The sequence below is a fragment of the Colobus angolensis genome, unplaced genomic scaffold (assembly GCF_000951035.1).
Source record: "Colobus angolensis palliatus isolate OR3802 unplaced genomic scaffold, Cang.pa_1.0 Scaffold87, whole genome shotgun sequence".
In the NCBI taxonomy this organism is placed as follows: Eukaryota; Metazoa; Chordata; class Mammalia; order Primates; family Cercopithecidae; genus Colobus; species Colobus angolensis.
The window spans coordinates 2,097,688-2,119,225 of record NW_012122598.1 but is presented as its reverse complement, the minus strand read 5'-3'; the positions used below and the strand labels follow the sequence as shown (position 1 = coordinate 2,119,225).

At 50.6% G+C, this 21,538-nt stretch overlaps 3 protein-coding genes across 4 annotated transcripts in view; 1 reads left to right on the top strand and 2 right to left on the bottom strand.

Annotated features, from left to right (window-relative positions):
- CSAD (cysteine sulfinic acid decarboxylase) overlaps positions 1-282 on the bottom strand; it is a 32,540-nt gene extending 32,258 nt beyond the window's left edge. The window contains exon 1 of the mRNA XM_011930541.1: positions 163-282. The gene's annotated coding sequence lies outside the window, so the exon portion shown is untranslated. The remainder of the gene's footprint in view (positions 1-162) is intronic.
- Positions 283-610: 328 nt separating this feature from the next.
- Positions 611-8,073, top strand: ZNF740 (zinc finger protein 740). The gene is made up of 6 exons (XM_011930539.1): positions 611-928; positions 3,740-3,889; positions 4,235-4,324; positions 4,802-4,925; positions 5,238-5,356; positions 6,347-8,073. The coding sequence occupies exons 1-6, from the start codon at positions 920-922 to the stop codon at positions 6,434-6,436; spliced, it is 582 nt and encodes a 193-aa protein (XP_011785929.1). The 5' UTR covers positions 611-919; the 3' UTR covers positions 6,437-8,073.
- A 2,035-nt stretch (positions 8,074-10,108) lies between these two features.
- ITGB7 (integrin, beta 7) overlaps positions 10,109-21,538 on the bottom strand; it is a 17,448-nt gene continuing 6,018 nt past the window's right edge. The window contains exons 2-16 of one of the 2 annotated variants that reach the window (XM_011930537.1): positions 19,825-19,947; positions 18,997-19,200; positions 16,517-16,718; positions 16,260-16,430; positions 15,346-15,587; positions 14,793-14,951; positions 14,379-14,474; positions 14,128-14,217; positions 12,993-13,139; positions 12,484-12,677; positions 11,917-12,140; positions 11,476-11,695; positions 11,115-11,323; positions 10,650-10,810; positions 10,109-10,430 (exon numbers count right to left, since the gene is read on the bottom strand). In XM_011930537.1, coding sequence (XP_011785927.1) covers positions 10,350-10,430; positions 10,650-10,810; positions 11,115-11,323; positions 11,476-11,695; positions 11,917-12,140; positions 12,484-12,677; positions 12,993-13,139; positions 14,128-14,217; positions 14,379-14,474; positions 14,793-14,951; positions 15,346-15,587; positions 16,260-16,430; positions 16,517-16,718; positions 18,997-19,197 — 2,397 coding nt within the window. In that variant the 5' untranslated portion in view covers positions 19,198-19,200; positions 19,825-19,947 and the 3' untranslated portion in view covers positions 10,109-10,349. The remainder of the gene's footprint in view (positions 10,431-10,649; positions 10,811-11,114; positions 11,324-11,475; positions 11,696-11,916; positions 12,141-12,483; positions 12,678-12,992; positions 13,140-14,127; positions 14,218-14,378; positions 14,475-14,792; positions 14,952-15,345; positions 15,588-16,259; positions 16,431-16,516; positions 16,719-18,996; positions 19,201-19,824; positions 19,948-21,538) is intronic. The other variant, XM_011930538.1, reaches the window with a different exon arrangement.

Here is a 21,538-nt window from a genome sequence, read left to right as displayed (position 1 = left end):
AACGCGGGCGCGAGCACGCACCTCGCGCGCTTCTCGCCACTCTCCGGCTCTGCTCCCGGTTGGTGCAGCGGGTACAGGGGCTGGCTGGCCGAAGCGAGGTGGGCAACACGCCGCGCCGGGCTTCGCCTGCCTGCCCTTCACCTCCGCAGCAAGTTTCCTTACCTTCGGGCGGACGCAGAGAACGCGCACGTGTGGGCACTGCCAGTCCCGTTTCTGCCCGCCACCGAAGCACCCAGCGATGGCCCTTGAGCTTTCCTCCACCCTAGTCTGGCCACCTCTGTAAAGTGCGAGCTTTTCGGGCCGGCCCATTGGGCACAAAAGCCCCAAAGGATCTCCGCCCCCTTTTTCCATTCCTGAGATGGCAAATCCAAGCGATTGCCCTTTTGGCAGAGTTCCTCCATAGGAGGCCCCAATTACTTTTGCTCCTGTTGGCTTCCCCTCCTTGCCCAGGAGACCAGTTCCTCCTATTGACCTAGAAAGAAAACTCTTATTGACTCATGTCCTCGTTCTGAGCTTCACAGAGAGCGCCCAGCAAAAAAAAGTTCATATCGCACGTTGTAATGGCCTGAAGATGTTGTATTTAGCAGCCCCCTTCGTCCTTTCTGGTTTTAGGTTTCTGGTACAGATCGTGAGCTTCATCGAGAGAATTCAACTGGAAAACCAAGACTGGTAGACGCTCTTTTTCTTCAGACAATAGGCAGGAGCCAGGCAGAGTCCAGGAATTCTTGGAACACCTATCTTTTCTTTGGAGGACACTAAGTTCTATTTGAAGACAAAGTTCAATATGGCAAGAGGACTGATGGGACACGAAGGAGTCGTTACCGTGGTTTGGTGACAGTTGTTCAAAACGACAGTGTCTTAAGGAAAGGTGGACCAAGGAACTCCTGAACTTTTGGGTTGCATTAAGTGAAAAATCAGCATGGCTCAGGTAAAAAAGCTCTAGAGTCCTCCTCCAAGATCACTGGGAAGCCTGTTTGCAGTTTCACTCTTGAATGCTGCTCTAGTCAACATATTGACCAACCCCAGTGATCCAAGCTCTGTATTAAGCACCAGGGGGAGATCTAGAGGAAGGAAAGGAGACAGGCCACAGCCCCTGCCTTCAGGGAGCTTCCAGTCAAATGAAGGAGGTAGGCTATCCTGCATCACAGGCACTGATGGGACATTTGCAAAGCAACGTGTACTCAGTTTAGTTTTGGTACATTAAGTGCTGAGGGGTGTAAGGGAGTGAATAGTATGGTGAATGCTTCATTTGTTTTTTTTCAACAGGAATTTATTGAGTTCCTGTTGCATGCAAGGCATTGTGCTGGGACTACAAAGATGAATAAGATTGTCCTTGTCCCCAGTGAGCTTCCAGGCTAGTTGGGGTCGGGAGAGGGATGGAAAGACATTTATTTTTATATTCACAATGCCTTGTATAGTGGCTAGCTAGTAGTAGAGACTCTGAATCTGTTGATTGAGGAATGTGCAATAATAGGGGTATGTACATAGGAGAGAACAGTACTTCTGCTTGGATAGAAAAAGAAGATGAAGGTTGACAGATAGAAGGGCGTTTGGACAAAAGGAACGGCATGGGCAGGAGCTTAGAGTCATGGGAAAATGTGATGAGGTTCTGGGTACTGCAGGTAGTTTGGTAGTTATAGACTAAGGGATTTAAATGGGGATGGTTATGGAGGTAGCGTTGACAGTGATAGGTGAGGAAGTTGTTCCCTGCAGTAAGCAGAGTGTAACCCAAAGACCTTTTATGCCTTGCTAAGTTAAGCAGCAGAGTAGCATCAGAGCAGTGTATGTAGGAGGTCATTATCATTGTGGAGGTAGAGGATGGATTGGAGAGACAGAATGAGCAGATAGGCTGTTGTAGTCATCTGAGTAGAATAGCTGTGTGCGCACATCTCCAGAGCTTCTCCCAAGCTTTCTTCTAGGGAACCTTCCCTACCAGTCTCACCAGGATGGCAGTCTGATTGTAGTATAATTGGCTTTCCTCCAGCTGCTTCTGAATGCACAGCTTCCTCCTTTCCATATAGAATAGGAGCCCATCAGTTTCTTCTTCCTTTGTCTTTTGCAACCCACTTCTCAGCATTGTATTCACTCTTCTGAGAAGGCTGCCTTCCACTAAGGACTCAACTTTGTGCTGGACACTGCTAAGCATTTTACATCTTAGTTTACTTTTCATCAACCGTGTAAGGATAAGCATTATGACAGGCATTTTTCATGTAAGGAAACTAAGGCTTGCAAAGGTGAATAACTTGCCTGAGATTATACAGTGCAAGCAGCTGAGCTAAGATTTTAACTCTGGATCTTTCACTCCAAAGTCCTAGAAGTTGGAGGGAGGGGTCCCAGAATATACTGATCATCCAAAAGGAATTTCTTCATAAATTTGGGCGTTTGCTGACCAACAATTTCTTAAAAGTTTTTTTTCATTAAGAAAAGTATTTTCTTTCATGCTGGCTAACCGAAGTCAGCCTGAAGAATGTAGCAGTGGAATGAGGAAATGTACTTAAACATACCTTACTTAAGTAATTTTTTAAACTCTGTGTGGAGCAAGGAATGTGAAAAAATGTGATCATACATGCACACATATAAATGGCCTAAAATTTGGTCAAGAGAAATACTCAAAAAAAACCTTCCAAGTGGTTTAATTTTTCTATCAGTTGCAATTGGTAATACTTAAGGAGTTTAAAATCTAAAGGGAGAAATAGCCTGTAATCCCAGGACTTTAGGAGGCTGAGGCTGGAGGATTGCTTAAGCTCAGGAGTTCCACATCAGCCTAGGCAACATGGTGAAACCCTGTCTCTATAAATGCAAAGAAAAATAGCCGGGCGTGGTGGTGTTCTGAAGTCCCAGTTATGAGATAGAGGTGGAAGGATCGCTTAAGCCAGGGAGGTCAAGACTGCAGTGAGCCGAGATCGTGCCACTGCACTCCAGCGTGGGTGACAGAGTGGCACCCTGTCTCAGCCAACAAACAAAAAATGAAACCAATAGAAAATACAGTTGGCACCAGTAAGGTCTGCCAATCAAAAGTGGGCTCTGAAGCTAATTTTTTTTTTTTGAGACAGAGGGAGTCTCGCTCTGTCACCCAGGCTGGAGTGCAGTGGCGTGATTTCAGCTCACTGCAGCCTCCGCCTCCTGGGTTCAAGCAATTCTTCTGCCTCAGCCTCCCAAATAGCTGGGACTGCAGGTGCGTGCTACAACATCTGGCTAATTCTTCTATTTTTAGTAGAGACGGGGTTTCACCTATTGTCCAGGCTTATCTCGAACTCCTGACTTTGTGATCCGCCTGCCTTGTTCTCCCAAAGTGCTGGGGTTATAGGTGTGAGCCACCGTGCCTGGCCCAACTGAGGGCTGTTGAGAGAGGAAGGAGGAAGGTCCTGAAGGAATCTCCCATGTCAGTGGGTTAGCAAGATGGAACCTCATACCCACTCACAGTTAAGGCCTAGAAATACCTTCAAAGAAATATGTAGTCACACACACTGCCTAGTTCTGATGACAAAGGTGTCGGTAATACTTGATTATTTACTTGGTCTGTATTTAAATGCTGAGAGATGACAAGATAAGTCGTTCCTGGTGAGATGAGTTAGGGAGGACTCTTGAAGGAAGCAAGGCTTTGGCAGTGAGGAGGGACATTCCCTGGAGCGAAGCAGTTTGTAGCTGGGTGTAAAAGGTAGTTCTATAGAGGATGGCAGTCTTTTTGCCCTGCCCTGCCCTGCCAGGTGACCTGACACCTCATCTCCTTTCAACTTAGGCAAGTCTCCTGGCTTGTGAAGGCCTAGCAGGTGTGAGTTTGGTTCCCACTGCAGCCAGCAAGAAGATGATGCTGAGCCAGATTGCCAGCAAGCAGGCCGAGAATGGCGAGCGGGCAGGTAGCCCTGATGTGCTGAGGTGTTCGAGTCAGGTACAGCGCTTGAGTCCATTGTGGCACCTGGGGATTGGGTGGCCCGAGCTCTCTGCCAGGAGATACCAAGCCCTGATTCCTTGATGCTTCCGCATAGGGAAGTGGGGCAAGGGGATCCAGCTGGGGAATGGATGAACATTGGTATTTCAGAAAGCTAAGGAAGGTCTTTTGTGTACCTTCAACTCTTTAAGACCAGGTGACTGGAGAAGAAATAGTTATGTACTTCCTCTAAGCTGTCGGGGCAGGTGGTTTACTCTCATTTATGAATTTTGTCTGAGAGCTGCATTGGGTCTCATCTCATCTTCTGATATGGGCTGTGAGTTTAGATTTGATTTGTCTTCAAAGGGTCACCGAAAAGACAGTGATAAGTCCCGGAGCCGCAAAGATGATGACAGCTTGTCTGAGCCCTCTCATTCAAAAAAGACTGTTAAAAAGGCAGGTAATGGGGTGGTCCCCCAAACTCATACAGTTTGGTAATGGGGTAATATTCGTCCTTCTTCCCTCTACCGTGTAACCTGGAGCTTTCTCTAGATGCTTTGATCTCTGATAGCCAGTGAGTGAGTCGCCCAGATTTCATCTAGAGACTACCTTGGTAGTTGATCTCTAGCCTTGCGGGAACAGTAGTAGTACGGGTTGAGGAGCATGAGATCCCAGGTCCCGTGGCATGGGGGCAAGCAGGCTCCAGCTCAAGTCATACTCAGACTGCTGGGTTTGACAGGATAGACAGCTTACCCACTCCACCTCCTTCCCCAAAGGGTCTCTTACCTCCATGGAGTACAGGAGATGGCAGCACCTTTAGACAGCATCAGAGAGGTTCCTTTCTTCAGCAGCTGGAAGTGGACCCAGAGTAGAACAGTCTCTCCAGGAAGAGGGCAGTGGTGGCCTCATGACATGCCTGATTATTGCCCCCAGGTGGTGGTAGTGGAACAAAATGGTTCTTTTCAAGTAAAGATTCCCAAAAATTTTGTTTGTGAACACTGCTTTGGAGCCTTTCGGAGCAGTTACCACCTAAAGAGGCACATCCTTATTCACACTGGTAAGTGTCTTGCTTATATTCAAAAGAGGGAGAATAGTCTGTCGCTTGTATTCCATGTCTGTTTGTGGCTCTAGTTGGGTTTATTTTAATGGGTATTAGAAATGAAGGAAGAAGATAAGTCAGTGAAGCAGAGAGATTGCATGGCTTTGTATCTGTTGTCACTGACACCAGCACCTTTGGGGACCCCTCCCCATTTATGATCACTTAGGTGTCTACATATTACTAATAGCTAAAGTTTCTGAGAAAATAACTGGAATGAGGTCCCTACCATACATACCTCCCCACATTCACTTCTCTCTCCACTTGGGCCAGGTGAGAAGCCATTTGAGTGCGATATATGTGATATGCGTTTCATCCAGAAGTACCACCTGGAACGCCACAAGCGTGTGCACAGTGGTGAAAAGCCTTACCAGTGTGAACGGTGTCATCAGGTAAGGCTCATCCCTGCTGCAATCCCCCACACACTTTTCCTTCCCCAAGAATCAGGGCCACCCTCCCCTCCTGCCTGACAAAAGAGCCACCAGCATTCCTCGTCACAATAGTTGGCACATCAGGATGAGAAGCCTTATGTCTGGCCTTATGCAGCTGATCATGGGGAGGAGCAGTTAGAACATTGTAATAACAATAATAATAGCATTTCATGATCACTTACTCTGTGCCAGGCACTGTGAGAGCATACTTTACACAGATGATTTTATTTAATCCTCACATTGACTCCCTAAGGTAGCGTATTGTCCTTATTTCACATATGGGAAAATTGAGATTCAGAGAAGTTAAGTTTCCCAAGGACACAGCAGATCACGAACAGAGCTGGGATTCAGTCCAACTTCAGAGCTCATGCACTTTGGAGGAAGAGATACGATCTTTGCCCTGGGGGTCAGTATCTGATCTGATGAGAATGTAAGAGCTGGGGCCAAAACAAGACAAGAACAAGAGATGAGAAATGATAATAGCTAACACTTCCTAGTTGCACTGCTAGGTCCCAAGCTTTGCTCCACACTCTTACATTGAATCTTCAGACACTAGAATAAAAGCTCTATGAGGGCAGAGACTTCGTTCCTCTGGTTCTCTACTCTGTATCTGCCTTGAGATAGATACTCAATAAATCTTTGATGACTAAAGCAGCTGTGCTGTGAGTAGGTACTTTTAGCCTCGCTTTACAGTTTTGCAGATGAGTGTACAGATTCTGGGCTGTTAGGTAACTTGCCCAAGGTCACACAGCTGCTTAGCAATAGAGCCAAGTTTCGGCCCCAGGCGCTCTGGCCCAAGAGCTTGCATTCTCCACCACCGTGTGCTCTTGCTGTCTGTGCACATGCTGAGGGGATGGAGAATGTGGTATCTGCCTCCTGTGAGAGGAATGAGTTAGCCAACAGGTAGCTGAGTTTCCCCTCTCAGGCACTTAACCCTCCCTTTCTTCTCAGTGTTTTTCTCGGACAGATCGATTACTCAGACACAAACGGATGTGCCAAGGGTGCCAGTCCAAGACTTCCGACGGGCAGTTTTCTCTATAGGCGCAAGGGGCCCCCAGGTGGTGGGAGTGATCAGAAGAACCTGTCGAAGAGCACACCCCCTCTGGTCTGATGGTCCCACCAACGTCCCATGTGAACCTGTCCCACTCCTGGAGGAGTGGACCCAGGAGACCAGAAGAATGCATCAGGGGACAGTGGCCCCAGAACCTCAGCTCTGTAAATAATCTGAGACTATGAGTATCTCGGGGAAGTTCTTACAGCATTCCTGGGTAGGGGAGCTAGTCCCTGGACCCTTGGCTGAGGTCATAGGTGGGGACTCAAGGTACAGGACCAAGACTGAAGTGTGGCTCCCACAACCTTGGACTCCAGCTGGCAGCTGAAATGGAAAAGATTGGGGAAGGGGATTTGTTTGTTCTGTTCTTGTTTTTGTTTATCCAAAAGCAACTTCAGCAGGTACACTGTGGACACAGGTAATCCAGAGGCATAAACGTCCTAGTCCAAAGTAGGGACTATAGCTGGTCCAACTCTCCCCAAAAATTGGGTTTTTAGTTGTAGCAGCTCCTCAGTGTTTCACAATCCTGCACTTCACCTCCTTTTTGAGGAAGAATAAGATCAGGAATGGCAGCTGAGCTTACTTTGGCTTCCTTATACACTGTAGGGATAAAAGGAAAAAGGGGGTGGAGCAGACAAGGGCTGGATCCAAAAAGTGGATGGCACCTCTTCCTTCCTCAAGGGAAAAGGAAGAGTTGTGCCTGTGGGTGTTGTCATGGCCCATGTCACATTGGCACCTGATGGCATCAGCTCAAGTGCCTTTAGGAGGAAACTTGGGTGAGAGTGGCCCGTAAAGCCCTTTTCTTCTTTTTTTGGGGAGTCGGTCTTGGAGATAGTTTGTGGCTACCTCGCTGCCATTGACTCCTAAAGTGAGACAGATGTGTTGAGCAAGGAGTCATGGATGTCAAAGTGGGTTCTCTCTCCTTGTGCCCTCTTAGGAACAACCCAAGACTGGTCCCAAGTTGGCTAACAGCTGCTCAAGAAACAAAGAAATCTGGGGTCTTCTGACATGCCTGTTGAGCAGTAGGAGCTGTTCTCCCTCCCCAAGTCCTATCACTGTATTCAGGTAGAGGAGGTTGGGAGGGGTCTGTCCTTTGGTCCCAAAAAAACAAGATCTCAGCTTCCTTCCTAATGGTCATCCCTACCCAACAGAGTGTGGGGGATGGGGGTGGGGGTGCTGCAGAGAAAAGACTAAAGAAACCTAATGTAGGTTCCATTCTTAACCATATTCTTTGCTCCTCTCTGCTCCAATGCCACCACCTTGTCCACTCCCAAAAAAGTAATCAGGGGTGTGTGTGTGTGGATGTGTGTGTGTGTGATGAGTGCATGTATTTGTATGCTTGCAAGAGATGGCATAGTTATGAGCCAAACCTTTCTCTGGCCCTCACCTTCGGGGAGGATGAGTGGAAAATAGCCTCCTCTTGCCCAAACATGAAGGGTGCTTGAGGTCTCAGCAGGAGCTGAAGAACACAATTTAGGGAACAGAAGGGCTTTTGTTTTGGAGGGTTTTTTGTTGTTTTTTTTTTTAGATGAATTCAACAGCCTGGTGGTTAAGGTGTTTCTAACCCAAGCCAGGGCTTGTGAACATAAATTTTCTAAGGTGAAATACACCTTTTCTTTCTGCTAAAGAAAGAATCCTTATGGGAAGTTCTGGGGTTTGGTTGACCCCCACTGTAACCTGACCTGCCCTGTAGCGGGTAAGGGAACTATCTTAGTAATCATGGAGACTGGGTGAACCTGAGTACCAAGCTGTCAGTAGGGTCTTTTTTTCCCAGAAAACGTAAAGAATGGGATAGCAGCAATGATTCCTGGCTGTTACCTATTCTGGAGAGGTGGGGTTGGGGAGGGGGTTGTCCATACCTCTGTGGTATGAGTATTTCAGGGAAAAAGAAAGCAGGCATGGCACCCATTCAGTTTTCCCTGACAGCATCTGAGATCCTTTTGGGGAGACGCTGAGGAGTGTGTGCTGCCGTGTACTCATTGCTTTATGCTGACACTCCCATTTGATGTGGTCCACAACTTAGACCTCAGTCCTTGGATCAGCCCTGTGGTCCCTGCAAGCAGGGGCATCTTTCTGCATGTGAGCCAGCCCCCTTCCTGTTCAAGGGTTCTGCTGGAGCTGGGGTTTTCGTCCTTCTCTTCTGGGATGATTCACCCCACATCTTCCAGCACCCTGTAAACCATTTTAAAATGTTTAGAAAACTATCCTCCAAAAATGCTTTTGAAAATGAGAAGCCTTTCTCCCTGCCACTTACAGCTAATCTGTTTGGGATAGGGGTGTATGTGGAGAGACTCACATGAGTGACCTATGCCCCATGTGTACTAATGTGTGTACTGGGTCAGAAGGTGCCCTGGGTTCCCAGAGACCTTGGTTTCCTGCCTGGATGGGTGGGAGCGAGGGAACTTCAGAGAGTATGTGCGAACAGCCATAGCAGAGCCACCCCTGCCAAGGACCCAGTGAGGGAAACTCAGGAGCAGGTGGTTGGTTCAGTTCCCGCGCCGATATCTGGGGCAATGGATGTGTGAGAAGAGAGAAGCAAAGCAGTGAAAGGAGTGATTCAGCATCCAGAGGGCCTGGGAGTCCCACAGATACCCCAGGGAAGCCACTGACTCAGACCGCTGCAGAGGCTCCTGGGCCCAATGCCCCACCCCTGCTGGCCAGCATGGGGCCTAGCACTGGAAGATGCCTCAGGTGTGTTTGGAGTAGGGGAGAGGGAAATAGGGCAGGCTCTCAGAGACCAGGACGGAGAGTCGGGGAACCTGGGAAAGAGTAGTGCCAGTTCCGGGTAGGCTGCTGCACCACGCCCTACCAGCCCAGGCTATAAAGAGTCTGCTTTGCCCCAAGTCTTTTCCGTCCACCCCCAACAGCCTCGTCATCACTTAGCTACTGATCGCGCCCATGGCTTGACATTGGAGGGTTACATTCGTGGAGTCCGCCACAGCTTCTAACCCTCTCCCCAGATGCCCTTTGCCTCTGCTGTGGCCCTGGGGTTTTATCAACTGTCCCCTTCCTATCCTCCTCTCCACCCTCTTTTTTTTTTTTTTTTAAATAATATACTTATTTTGCTATGGGGGAGGGGAATATCAAATGGACAAGATCACTTTTAAATGGTAGTTTTTATAAGATGTTATAAACTTGTATCTTTTTACCATTAAAGTGCAGTGTATGTTCCTTCGTGATATATTTAGGATATTTAAATAAAAGGAAAATGGGGCTTTTCTACTATCTCCTCTTTGGGGAAGCTTTTTCATACTGGTTTTAGTTGTTTTCCTTCCTTTTTTCTCCCTGTGTAATCACCCCACAACTTCCAGCACCCTATAAGCCATTTTAAAACCCCTTCTCCACAGAGGAGCAAACAAGTAGGAGCAAAAACAGGGCATCAGTTCTGAGCAAGAGGAAAAAAGCACACGCAGCAGAATGGAAGGGGGTTAGACATCAACAGATGCAGTGTCTCTTGTCTGGGACCCACCTGCATCCGCAGAGGCCCTCTCCAGACCTGGCTTCCGGAGTCCCAGGGCACACCTCGGGAGTCTCCTGCACATTCGCGCTTGGGCACCTCTCCCTGCCCTCAGGTGGCAAGAGGAAGATGGACAAGAACTTTCCCGAGGCCCAGGCTATAAACAGCCTGCTTTGGCCTTGATGAGGTAAAGAAAAGTGACAGCTGTGGTCTGAGTTTCGATTCTTTATTATATACTTGGGTGGGGTATCCCAGGTGGATGCAAGGTTGCAGGCATGGGAAGCAGCCCTCTTGGGTGTCACTCTGAAAATGAAGTAGGGTGGTGGCCGCTCCTCGCCAGTGAATTAGTCCCCTACCAAGGTCTTACAGACCCCACCCTTCCTTTCACCCTCCAGTTCCCACTGTCCTCCAAGGAGAGGAGCCTTGGGTGAGTGTCCCTCCCTCCTTCAGAGAGTGGGACTGTCTGCCTCTTGAAAGCGAGGATTGATGGTGGTCGTGATGGCACTTTTGTAGAGAGGATTACTGTCCTGAGGAAAGATGTTGCAGATTATGAGCAAAAATCCCAGGATTCTTTGTCCCCTTTCTAGACCTAAGAGGCCAGTCCTGAGCCGAATCCTAGGAGCTGATGGAAGTTAGCAGAGGGATTGGTTACATGTGCCAGGCACTGGGGGAACCCAGTGGGAGGAATCAGGGATGGGCTTGTGGTGGGGAGACAGCTAAAAGGGGGCCTAAGCAGGAAGTCTCACCTGCTTCCAGTTGAGTTGTTGCCGCTCCTTCTCAAAGCGACTGTATTCCCGGCGGTCATAGATTTCCACCGAGAGCCGGTAAGCCAGGACCAGCCCCAGCCCCACTACCACGATGCCCCCTACGCAGCCCAGCACAATGGCCTGGGTGTGGTCTGCTCCCTCTGTGAACAAGAAACCAGACACACTTGTGGGAGCTGGAGCATAGGGACAGATTAACAGTTGTTCAGTGTGTCCAGCCTGTCCAACCCTGTCACCGAAAGCAAAGGGAACCCAGCAAGGTCCAAGGTTATTCTCACTGCCCAGGGCCTTAGCCTTGTCCACTTGCTCAGTCGCCTCTGCCTTTGTCCCGGATTCACAGTTCTGCCTCAGCCCTCAGCCTATTGCCCATTATCTTCACTCTGCATCCCCAGAGTTGAGACCCTGCCCATCAGACTTCCAGGATTTGTGGCATCCCTGCCCACTTACTTTCTTGGGGTCTCACTCTGAGCACGACCCTGCCTCTGGCATCATCCTCCACCAAGAAGAAGAATAACTGGTTGTCCAGGGTCCTCTCTTTGCACCAGCCATCATCCAAGATAGGGGCCAAGACCAGGGTCACATTGGTATGGGCACAAGCTGTACTGCAATTGGTGGCCAGGGGGCCAGTCCCAAAGGCCTCACACTCTGCACAGTCCCTATGCAGTAGATGCCAGTAGGTTACCAGCTGGGTAGTTGTCACCCAATGCCCTTTACCCAACTACAAGCAGGAAGGAGAGTAGGCAGATGGGAGTGGCTCAACAAGCCCCACTGTGCCCCTGCTCCCAAGATGGAAGACCTGAGGCCTCACCGGTGTCTCTCGCATGGTGTCTTGCAGCCTGGGCATTGGTCACATAGAGTACCGTAGTAGCCATCCGAGCACTGGCAGCGGTTGCATTTGCAGCGTCCATGCCCACTGCAGAGCCCTCCCTCGGGACTGATGCAACTGTCCATGTCCCCACTGCATTCGCATGCTCTGCCCGTGCGGTTGGCATGACAGTAACATACTCCACATTGGCAGCGACCAAAGCCTGGGGTAGAGCCATGCAGAGGGTGACAACCATACTCCACACACACAGTTGGCCACCACGTGGCACCACAAGCGCATGCATCCAGTCTTTTTCAAGTGTGCCAAACACACCCTCTAACCCATACACCAGCATCTTTGACATTTGCCTTCCATGCCAGGAGACTCCCAGAGCCTAAGTGCCTTGGGAAGGCCTCTCAGACCCTGCCCTTCTCCCCAAGGTACCTCCACAGAGGATGCCCTCATGTCGCTCACAGCTGGCATCATCACACTCGCACAGATGCCCAGAGCTCTGTCCATTGCAGCTGCAGTGTCCACATTGGCACTGACCCTTTCCGCTGCATAGGGGCCCTGTGCCATTGGGAGCCCGGCACCCAGATTCCAGATCTAGGGAGGACAACTCAGCCTCAGAGCACTCACAGAGCCGGCCTAGGCGGCCGGGGGCACAGCTGGAAGGGGAAGGCGAAGGAGAGAAGTAGATCAGAGGGTTTGATCACCCCTGACTTGTCTTTCCCAGGAACCTCTAAACCCAAGTTCTCAAGAGTTGGAGAAAGACAACTGAAGGGATGGTAAGTATAGTGGAACACCGACGAGGGGTGAGAGAGTGGAGGGAGCCCCAGTCAAGGGGAGGGCCTGAACGTATCTGGGAAGCTTCAAGGGATGAAATTGAGTGGGGAGTCTAGGGATGTCAAGGATACTCCTGTGGGGGGAATGGAAAGCAGCGGAGGAATACGGGCCAGGGTTGGTCATTTGTTGGCAGCCAGCTGGGTGAAGGGAAGGGGAGGCCCTCACCTGCATACCCCACATTGTAGGTGTCCCTGGCCATCACTGCAGTGGGGAGCCTGGGCCTGGGTGTCACTGCAGTTACAGTCACACAGCGTGTGCAACTCCACAATCAGCTCCTCTGAGAAGCCAAGGGCCCGGAGCCTCAGGAGATGGGGCTCTGGGAGGCAGTGGGTGGCTTGGAGAGAAACCCAGAAAGTCACCTAAGAACAGGGTAAGCAGGAATCAGGCCATGGTTATACACACACACACCCCAAACTCACCCAGAACCTCACCCCTTAGATCATCCAGAACCTCACCCCTTAGTAAATGAAGAGATGTGGTCATGGTAACACCCAACTCCTAGAAACTTTACCTGAGGAAGCCACTCAGACTACTTCAGGAAGGATGGATGGAGGATTACCCCAGGCTCTCCCGTCTCTCCCCATTCCTGCCCCCCATCTTTCCCTACCTGCTTAATTTCCCACTTCTACCTCCCCCTGCCCGCCCGCCTTCTGCCTGTGCTTGCTGGCTCTCACCGTCTGGTTGATTCGGACGTGGTTGCACTGTCCTCGATCCTCAGCCTTACCCTCCATCTTCTCAGGACCCTCACACTGGGATTCGTAAGAAATGTGGACCCCAGGAGGGAGTGAAGAGTGTTCAAGGGTCACAGTGGAAGACAGGCTCTATGGGAAGACAGCAAGTGGATAACCACGTGAAGGCAGGAAAGGACCCCACCCCACCGTATGTCCTCTCCAGGTGTTCCCAATTCTGCCAGCACCCTGCCCTCTGCCACCTGGGGCTCCTTACATCCTGCCCAGTCGAGGCATTTCTGGAGGGAGGACCCGTGAGAACCTTGCATAGAATATACAGGATCCAGAGGCCTCTGATACAGCATTTCAGTGCAGAGACCATGTTTGTGAAGCCCCACATCAGGACACAACCTGGGTGCATGCCAGGTCTAAAGGGCAAATTCATTACAGAATTTGTCTTGGGAAATTTGATACCGTCTCAGATTTTTTTGCCATAGGTTTAGGAGATGCTCCGTTATCAGGAAGCCTACAGCCTAGTTGCAGAGATAAGACCTAAACCACTAAGAGTTTTTATGGTTCCTTCTACCTGTGAAATTCCATGGTTCTTGTGAAGAATAGCTCTGAATTGTTTATAAACTTAGTGAAAGCAGGCTCCAGATCTCACATTGTTTATGTACAGACTGGGGATAAATGCCAGCCCTTCTGTTTGTTATCTTTGTGACCTTGGACAAGTCACTTAGCCTTGTGTGGGTTTCCTCATCTGTAAAAGAGGGATGATAACAGTTACGAAGCAAGGCTTTTGGTGGGGTTAAATGAAGTAGAAACAGTATGTACACCTAGGATGGTGGGTGCATGAAATAAAAGCTCGGTGACTGAAACTTTCTTGGCAGGCTGCACTCTGTGAGGTGAGGAGGTCGGGCGGGGATCTGAGCTCCATGCTCTCTGCCTGTCAGATGTTTAAGATTTATGAATGTAAGATTGAACAATTAATGACAGCCACATGCTGACTATAGGTAGGAGCTGTGGAATGTTAGACCAAAAAGTGACCATTTCCTCTTAGTTCTGCCACCCCACCCAAGGGCCCCTTTCCACCTTTCCCTAGTGCCCACCCTCACCATCTCCCCCTCCTCTGGCCCCTCACGTTATAAGCATCCATGATGAGCTGTACCACGTTGCTGGAGTCCTCACTCAGCTCCCCAACTGCAGACTTAGGAATCAACTTACTCAGCTCCTGAGTTACGGGGAGTTAAGAGAAATGGTAGGTCACAGCTCTAGGAAAACGGGCTCCTGGGGGTCTGGAAGGAGGGCATATGGGGGATAGAGAATGGATCTTTGGGGGAATTGAGAAAGGCTGGGGTGGGGCTGGGGATCTGACATGTAGACAGCTCTCACCTGGTAGACAGGCAGTGCAGCACTGGTAACAGCAAAGATGGGCTGGATGTTTGCTGCAGAGAGGGCCTGGGCTACCTGACCCACAGAGGGGTAGTCCTGGGGCAGGGAGCAGGGACAAGGTGAGCCTCACAGGCCTCCCCCACAACATGCAAGGTGCCCTCAGCCTGGGGAGTCCAGGAACCAAGGTTCCACCAGCTGGAGGAGCCCTGGAGGCTTGCTATGGAATAGGAAGGAGGTAGGGAATGGGGTGACAAAGGTGTCCTGTCTCCGCAGCTGAAAGGAGGAACTGCTGGGGAAGATGGCAGGTGTCTACAGGGTGGTTACTGGTGAGGACTGTAAGGCTGGGAGTGGGAGTCCTGGAAGGAAAGAGGTATGGCTCAAATGAGGAGAGGCGGGGTGACTATAGGGACTCACAAACTCGGTGCTGCGACTGTAGAGGCCATTGCTGTCCAAGTGGCAGTGCCCATCACTGGGCATGAAAATGCCACCCAACTTCCCGTCCCCAGCCGTATGGAATGTGTCATCTGAAGTGAACACCAGCAGCCGGGACACATTTCTCCAGCCAATCTGCTCCTGAGGTACAGTGGGGGTGGTAGGCTATGCACCTGGGCATGGCCCTTGAGCCACCCCAGCCAGCTCTGTGAGCCAAGAATGTGGCAAGCCTCACTCTGAGTCAGCTTGTCCATCCCCTTGCCTCCAGTACCTTGCTTCCTCCTGCTCTCCCCAGTCCCCCAAAGAAGGCTGCTGCTAGTGGAGGCTTACTTGTGAATTAGAAAAACATGCCTTCTCCTCAAGATATTCTCCTCAAGATATTTTACTCCAACCCACCAGGTAATTGTTAAGTATACAAACTACACCTACTATGGTATGAATGGCACCCCCCTAGAATTGTGCACTATACAACCATAAGGGGCAGTCCCATTCCCAAACAGACCACCAGGCTCAGATCCCCGCCCCACCTCCTCACCTGGCAGAGTGCAGCCTGCAGAATGGCATCGAAGCCACCTTCAGGTGAGTCCAGATTGCCGGACACGCTCTGGCGCCCCACCTCCCGCTCAAAGGCTTGCGCATCCCCCGTCAGGGACAGCACATGGTGAAAGCTGAAGGGTGACTGGCAGCGCTCCAGCCGCGTGGGGCAGGGGTGGCGCAGCTTGGAGGGCACTGTGCTCACAAAGGGCAGCACCGTTTTGTCCACAAAGGAACCAAAACCTGGGAGAGGAGAGGAATGAAGGCTGTGCCAGAAGTCACAGGGCAGCGACAGAGGACCTATGAGAGCGCTCTGTGGGAAGTGGGGTGGGGAGGACGGTCACAGAAGAGGTGATGGGAGAGGGTGCACCTGGGGGCAGGGAGCCAGTAACTGACAAGCAAAGCAGTGAGACTACTGGCTCAGGGAAGTGGCAGGTAGAGGACATTAAGGAGGACACAACTCCCGGGGCAAATGGAAACTTCCAGAAGGTGGAAGAAGGCTCGGGTATAGGATATGGTAGCAGCATGAGGCAAAGGAAGGAAATTTGAATAGAGCAGAGTTGGCACAGGATGTGGTGCCAGGGACAGTGGCATCTAGGCCTTGCCCAAGGAGACTTGCATCAGGGCAGGTTCCAGGCTGGTAGGCTCAGGGCAGTTGTCCAGGCCCAGAGAGTCTCCAGACGCTGGGTCTCAGCTCAACCTGTAAAACGGACTGTCTCTGGAGTCCTCTCCAGCTCTGACCTAGAAGATGGGTGTCTTTAGGGAAAGATGGAGGAATGAACCTGTGGCCTGGCTAGGCCTGTCAACAACTGGGAGGGCAAATTGGGGCCCTTGTGAGTCCAGGATGTTGGCAGAGGCTAAGACAGTGGTTGAATAGGCAAGGGCCAACAGGGTGAGAGGCGGCCCTCGGCTCACCAATGCGCACAGAATGGGTGACTTCCTGCAGCCGGACCAGCAGAGCATGCCCAAGCTGGCGCACGCGTTCCAGGTCGTCCTTCATGGAGTAGCTCAGGTCCATAAGGTAGTACAGGTCCACCGGGTATCCCTCAGCACGAAGGAAGCGGACCTGGAGCTGCTGGGGCTCTCCTGGGGGGTGGGGGGTGGGCGGGTCAGCAGAGCGCATTGGAACGCCAGCCTAGACCTCTGGCCTGGCCCCGCCGCCCCTAACTCACCAGGCCGTAGGGTGACCCGGACCCGCTGCGGCGCCAGCTGAGTGGCACCCTCTCCGCGGGCGCCCTGGCTGAGCGGCTGGTCCTGCAGCACCTCCTGCTGGCCGCGGGGCTCCTCCAACTCCTCCAGCGGGCAGCCTCGAGCCAGCAGTTCCTCTCGTCGGGCGCAGCGCCGTGCCTCCGCCTCCCCCGACGCGGTGAAGTTCTGCTCAGCAAGAAAAGGCGCGTCGGGACCCGGTCCTGCACAGGCCCTAGGCCCCGCTACCAAAAACACCCTGCAAACCTGGCCCCCTCTAATGCCCCCACCTCCAGTCCATTCTCTGAGTCCCTGAGTCCCTCTCCTCCTCCTCGCCACAGCTGCCCTTGAACTCTGGTCTTTTTTGTTGTTTTGTTTTGTTTTTGAAACAGAGTCTCACTCTGTCACCCAGGGCTGGAGCTCAGCAGTGCTATCTCTGCTCACTACAATCTCCACCTCCCCGGTTCAAGTGATTCTCATACCTCAGCCTTCCGGTAGCTGGGACTACAGGCCTGTGCCACCACACCCAGCTTTTTTGTATTTTTAGTAGAGACGAGGTTTCCCCATGTTGGCCAGGCTGGTCTCAAACTCTTGACCTCAAGTGATCCGCCCGCCTCGGCCTCCCAAAGTGCTGGGATTACAGGCGTGAACCACCACGCCTTTTTCTTTCTTTCTTTCTTTTTTTTTTTTTTCACCAACTGTAAAGACAGGGTCTTGCTTTTTTGCCCAGGCTGGTTTCAAACTCCTGGGCTCAAGAAATCCTCCTGCCCCAGCCTCCCAAAGTGCTGGGATTACAGGCATGAACCTGTGGAACTCCGGTCCTTTCTTCCTTATCACAGCCCCACTTCCTATAGCAGTCCCCCACCCCTCCCCTTATCTCAACTCCCCCTTGCCCCAGTCACCTACCCCTCTCCTCCCCAGTAGAGCCACAGACTTCCTGTTGAGATCTTAGAGACTTCACTACCACAAAAAAACGGGGGCCTTGCCTCCTAGGCCAGCCTTCCCAGCAAGCTCACACCAAAATGGAAAGGTGGTCAGACTAAGACCCACAGCTCCTGGGAAGGGAAAGGATAAGAACAGAAGAGGAGGCATCCTACCCCCGTAATATATCTGGTACCCCTAAGACTGGTTGGGAAGCCACAGGGGAAGGAAATGGTTAGAGCGGCTTCTCAGCTTGCCCTGGGTGTCAGCTCCTGGTCTGGGGACTGGAGAAGCCAGACACAGACCTGACCACCTCAAGAGCTCCAGCTTCCCAGCTCCAGCCTGGCACCTCTGCCTCTCTGCCTTGTGCAGACTCAGTATCTACCCTTCTTGACCTCTCAGAGTCACTGTGTGCCTTTCTTCTGGGTCCTCTAAGCATCTGTAGCTCTGCTTCCATGTGAATTTGCCCTCATCTCTTATCTGGGCTCCTACACTGATCTAACCCTCCATCTTCCCCTGAGAGAGGCAGACCTGCCCCCATCCCAGCTTGGGCGCCCCTCCTGCTCCATGAGCTCTGTCTCTTTCAAACATAAACAAACAACAGCTTTGTTTGAAGAACCAGGGAGACGCCTGCTCCCTAGCATCCTTCTTGGCCACTTAGGTAGCTCAAGCCTTTCCAGTCCCCCTCAAGCCCATATACTTCCACCCCTCCCCTTTCTACCTGTCCAGTCATAGGCTACTATACACCTAGGAACAGAATGCTTCCACCCAAAACACAGACTTAGAAATCTAACTACACACTTTCTGCTATGGACTGAACTCTGTACCCCTACCCCACCCCACCCCCAACCCATTCTATATTGAAGCCCTAACCCTCCATGTGATGGCATTTGGAGATGGAGCCTTTGGGAGGTACCTGGGCTTAGATGAGGGCCTAAGGGTGGAACTCTCATGATGGAATTAGTGCGCTTACAAGAACAGAGACAGTTCCCACCCCCCATCCTCCAGCCCCCTCCCCACGATGTGAGGACATAGCGAGAAGGTAGCCAGTCTGCAAGCCAGGAAGAGAGCCCTAACTGGGGAACCAAATCAGTCAGCACTTTGCTCTCGGACTTCCCAGCCTCCAACATTAGGAGAAATGAATTCCTGTTGCTTAAACCACCCAGTCTATGGTATTTTGTTATGGCAGCCCTCACTGGCTAGTACCTTTCTCACATGTTTACATACACAACAGCTCCCTCTACCTATACACAAGCATGAATTCCCACAAGCACATACTTTCTCCCAATTCATGGTCACAAATTCTCTCCATATATACACAAGCAAGTGGATACAGACATAATCCTAAGTGCACAGGAAACTTGCATGCACGTGTATGCACACATATCCACACACAGGAGTCCTATGTGCACAAACTCAGTCACACATGAGACTCTGGAGTGTTTCTAGAAAATCATACATGTGCCCACACAATCACACACATGTATTCAGGCTGCACATACACATACACATACACATGGTTCAAAGGCCATAGGCCCATCTTTACCAGTTGCTTGCACCATGCACAGCTGGGGTGTGAGACGATGCACTTCTGGCAGGAGGGGGCTGGCTGGCAGGACCCCAGCAGGGACAGGTGAGGATTTCCCCATTCTGTGGCCTCCCCTGTGGATGGGATCTTGGCGTCCAACTCACTCTCACCTCTGCTCAGGACCAGCAGCAAAACAAGGACCACTGGCAAAGCCACCATGCCCTGTAATAGGATATAAAGGGGGACATGTGGGTCCTCAGGGAGGACCCTCAGCTCTCAGTCCTCTAAACTTAGCTTGTGGTTATCACTCTCAAAACTCTACCCCAACACTTTATCTCCCCTCATAGTTTCACTTCCCCTGTGGATTCAGCAGTTTCTTCAAAATGATGGGAAGGAGCAGGTATCAGGCAAAGGTAGGGGCCTCCAGACATGGTGGCTCATGCCTGTCATCTCAGCACTTTAGGAGGCCGAGGTGGGTGGATCACTAGAGCTCAGGAGTTCGAGACCAACCTGGTCAACATGGCGAAATCCCATCTCTACGAAAAACACAAAAATTAGTCGGGCATGGTGGCGTGCACCTGTAATCTGAGTTACTCAGGAGGCTGAGGCAAGAGAATCCCTTGAACCCAGGAGGCAGAGGTTGCATTGAGTCAAGATCACACCACTGCACACCAGCCTGGGTAACAGAGCAAGAATCTGTCTCAAAAAAAAAAAAAAATAGGGACCTCAGAGAAGATCTGTCCTTCCTGTGTGCAGACTTCATGTGACCAGGGTGGGCAAAATGGCCTACTAAAAGATCTGGGGACTGGCCTGGAAGCACTAAAGTCTGCACCCAGTTCTATTTACCGAGATTCCAAGCCGTAATGGTAGTAGAACCAAACAGGAAACAGACCGGATTCTGGTACTGCTGCAGTCACTCACTGGCTGTGTGGCAAGTCAGACTTTCTCTCTGGGCTTTAGTTTCCACATCTGCAAAGTGGAGGCATTGAATAAATAATCTGACATACTTTGCAGCTTTTACAATCTTGGATTCTAATAAGAGAAGAGGGTCAGTGAGTGGGAATTAGAGAAAAGAAAGCTGAAACAGATGAGGGAGTGTGTGAAAGAGTCAAAGAAGAATAGTTCTACTTGGGTGACATGGTGGCAAGAGGAATGAAGATTAGACCACAAGAACTCTCTGCAGGTCTGGGATAAGGGGAGAAAGAAGGCCAGTGTTGGCAAAAAAAAAAAAAAAAAAAAAATTCTATTTTCTGTACTTTGCGCAAAGATAATCTAGATTGAAAAAAGAGCCTGGAGGCAGGGTGATTCTTCGAGTGACCTTTTGGAAAGCCAAGCAGATTCCTGATTTTAAAAAACATGTTAATTTTTTTAAATGAGCAGGTAATTCGTTTACCATGCTTCATAAGTCAAAAAGTTAAATCCCATTGGCCCTTTTTTTTGCAGAAATGGAAAAACTGATCCTAAAATTTATATGGAATTGCATGGAACCCTAAATAGCCAAAATAATCTTGTAAAAAACGTACTGCAAAGCTACAGTGATCAAGACAGCGTTGGCTGGTCACAGTGGCTCATGCCTATAATGCCATGGTGGGAAGACAGCTTGAACCCAGTAGTTTGAGGCTGTAGTGAGCTATGATCGTGTCACTGTACTCTGCCCTGGGCAACAGAGTGAAACCCTGTCTCTTAAAAAAAAATAAAGGGAAGACAGTGTGGTACTGGCATAAGGATGACATAAGGATACACATATATTATACATCAATGGAATAGAATTGAAAGAGTCCAGAAATAAACTATGCTTCTGTGGCCAATTGATTTCCAATAAGGGTGCCAAACCATTCAATGAGAAAAACTGTCTTCAAAAAATGGGGCTGGGGCCGGGCACAGTGGCTCATGCCTGTAATCCCAGCACTTTGGGAGGCCAAGGCAGGTGGATCACTTGAGGTCAGGAGTTCAAGACCAGCCTGGGCAACATGGTGAAACCCTGTCTCTACTAAAAATACAAAACCTAGCCGGGTGTGGTGGTGGGCACCTGTAATCCCAGCTACTCAGGAGGCTGAAGCAGGAGAATCACATGATCCCAGGAGGCAGAGGCTGCAGTGAGCTGCAATTGCGCCACTACACTGCAGCCTGGGCAACAGATTGAAACTGTCTTGTTTTGTTTTTTTGAGATGGAGTCTCACTCAGGCTGGAGTGCAGTGGTGCCATCTCAGCTCACTGCAACCTCTGCCTCCGAGGTTCAAGCAATTCTCCAGCCTCAGGCTCCCAAGTGTCTGGGACTACAGGCATGCACCACCACACCCGGTTAGTTTTTGTATTTTTAGTAGAGAGAGGTTTTCACCACATTGGCAGGGCTGGTCTCAAACTCCTGACCTCAAGTGATCCACCCGCCTTAGGCTCCCAAAGTGCTGGGATTACAGGCATGAATCACCATGCCCAGACGAAACTCCATCTTAAAAAAAAAAAAAAGGCCAGGCACGGTGGCTCGTGGCTCATGCCTGTAATCCCAACACTTTGGGAGGCCGAGATGGGCAGATCACAAGGTCAGGAGTTCAAGACCACC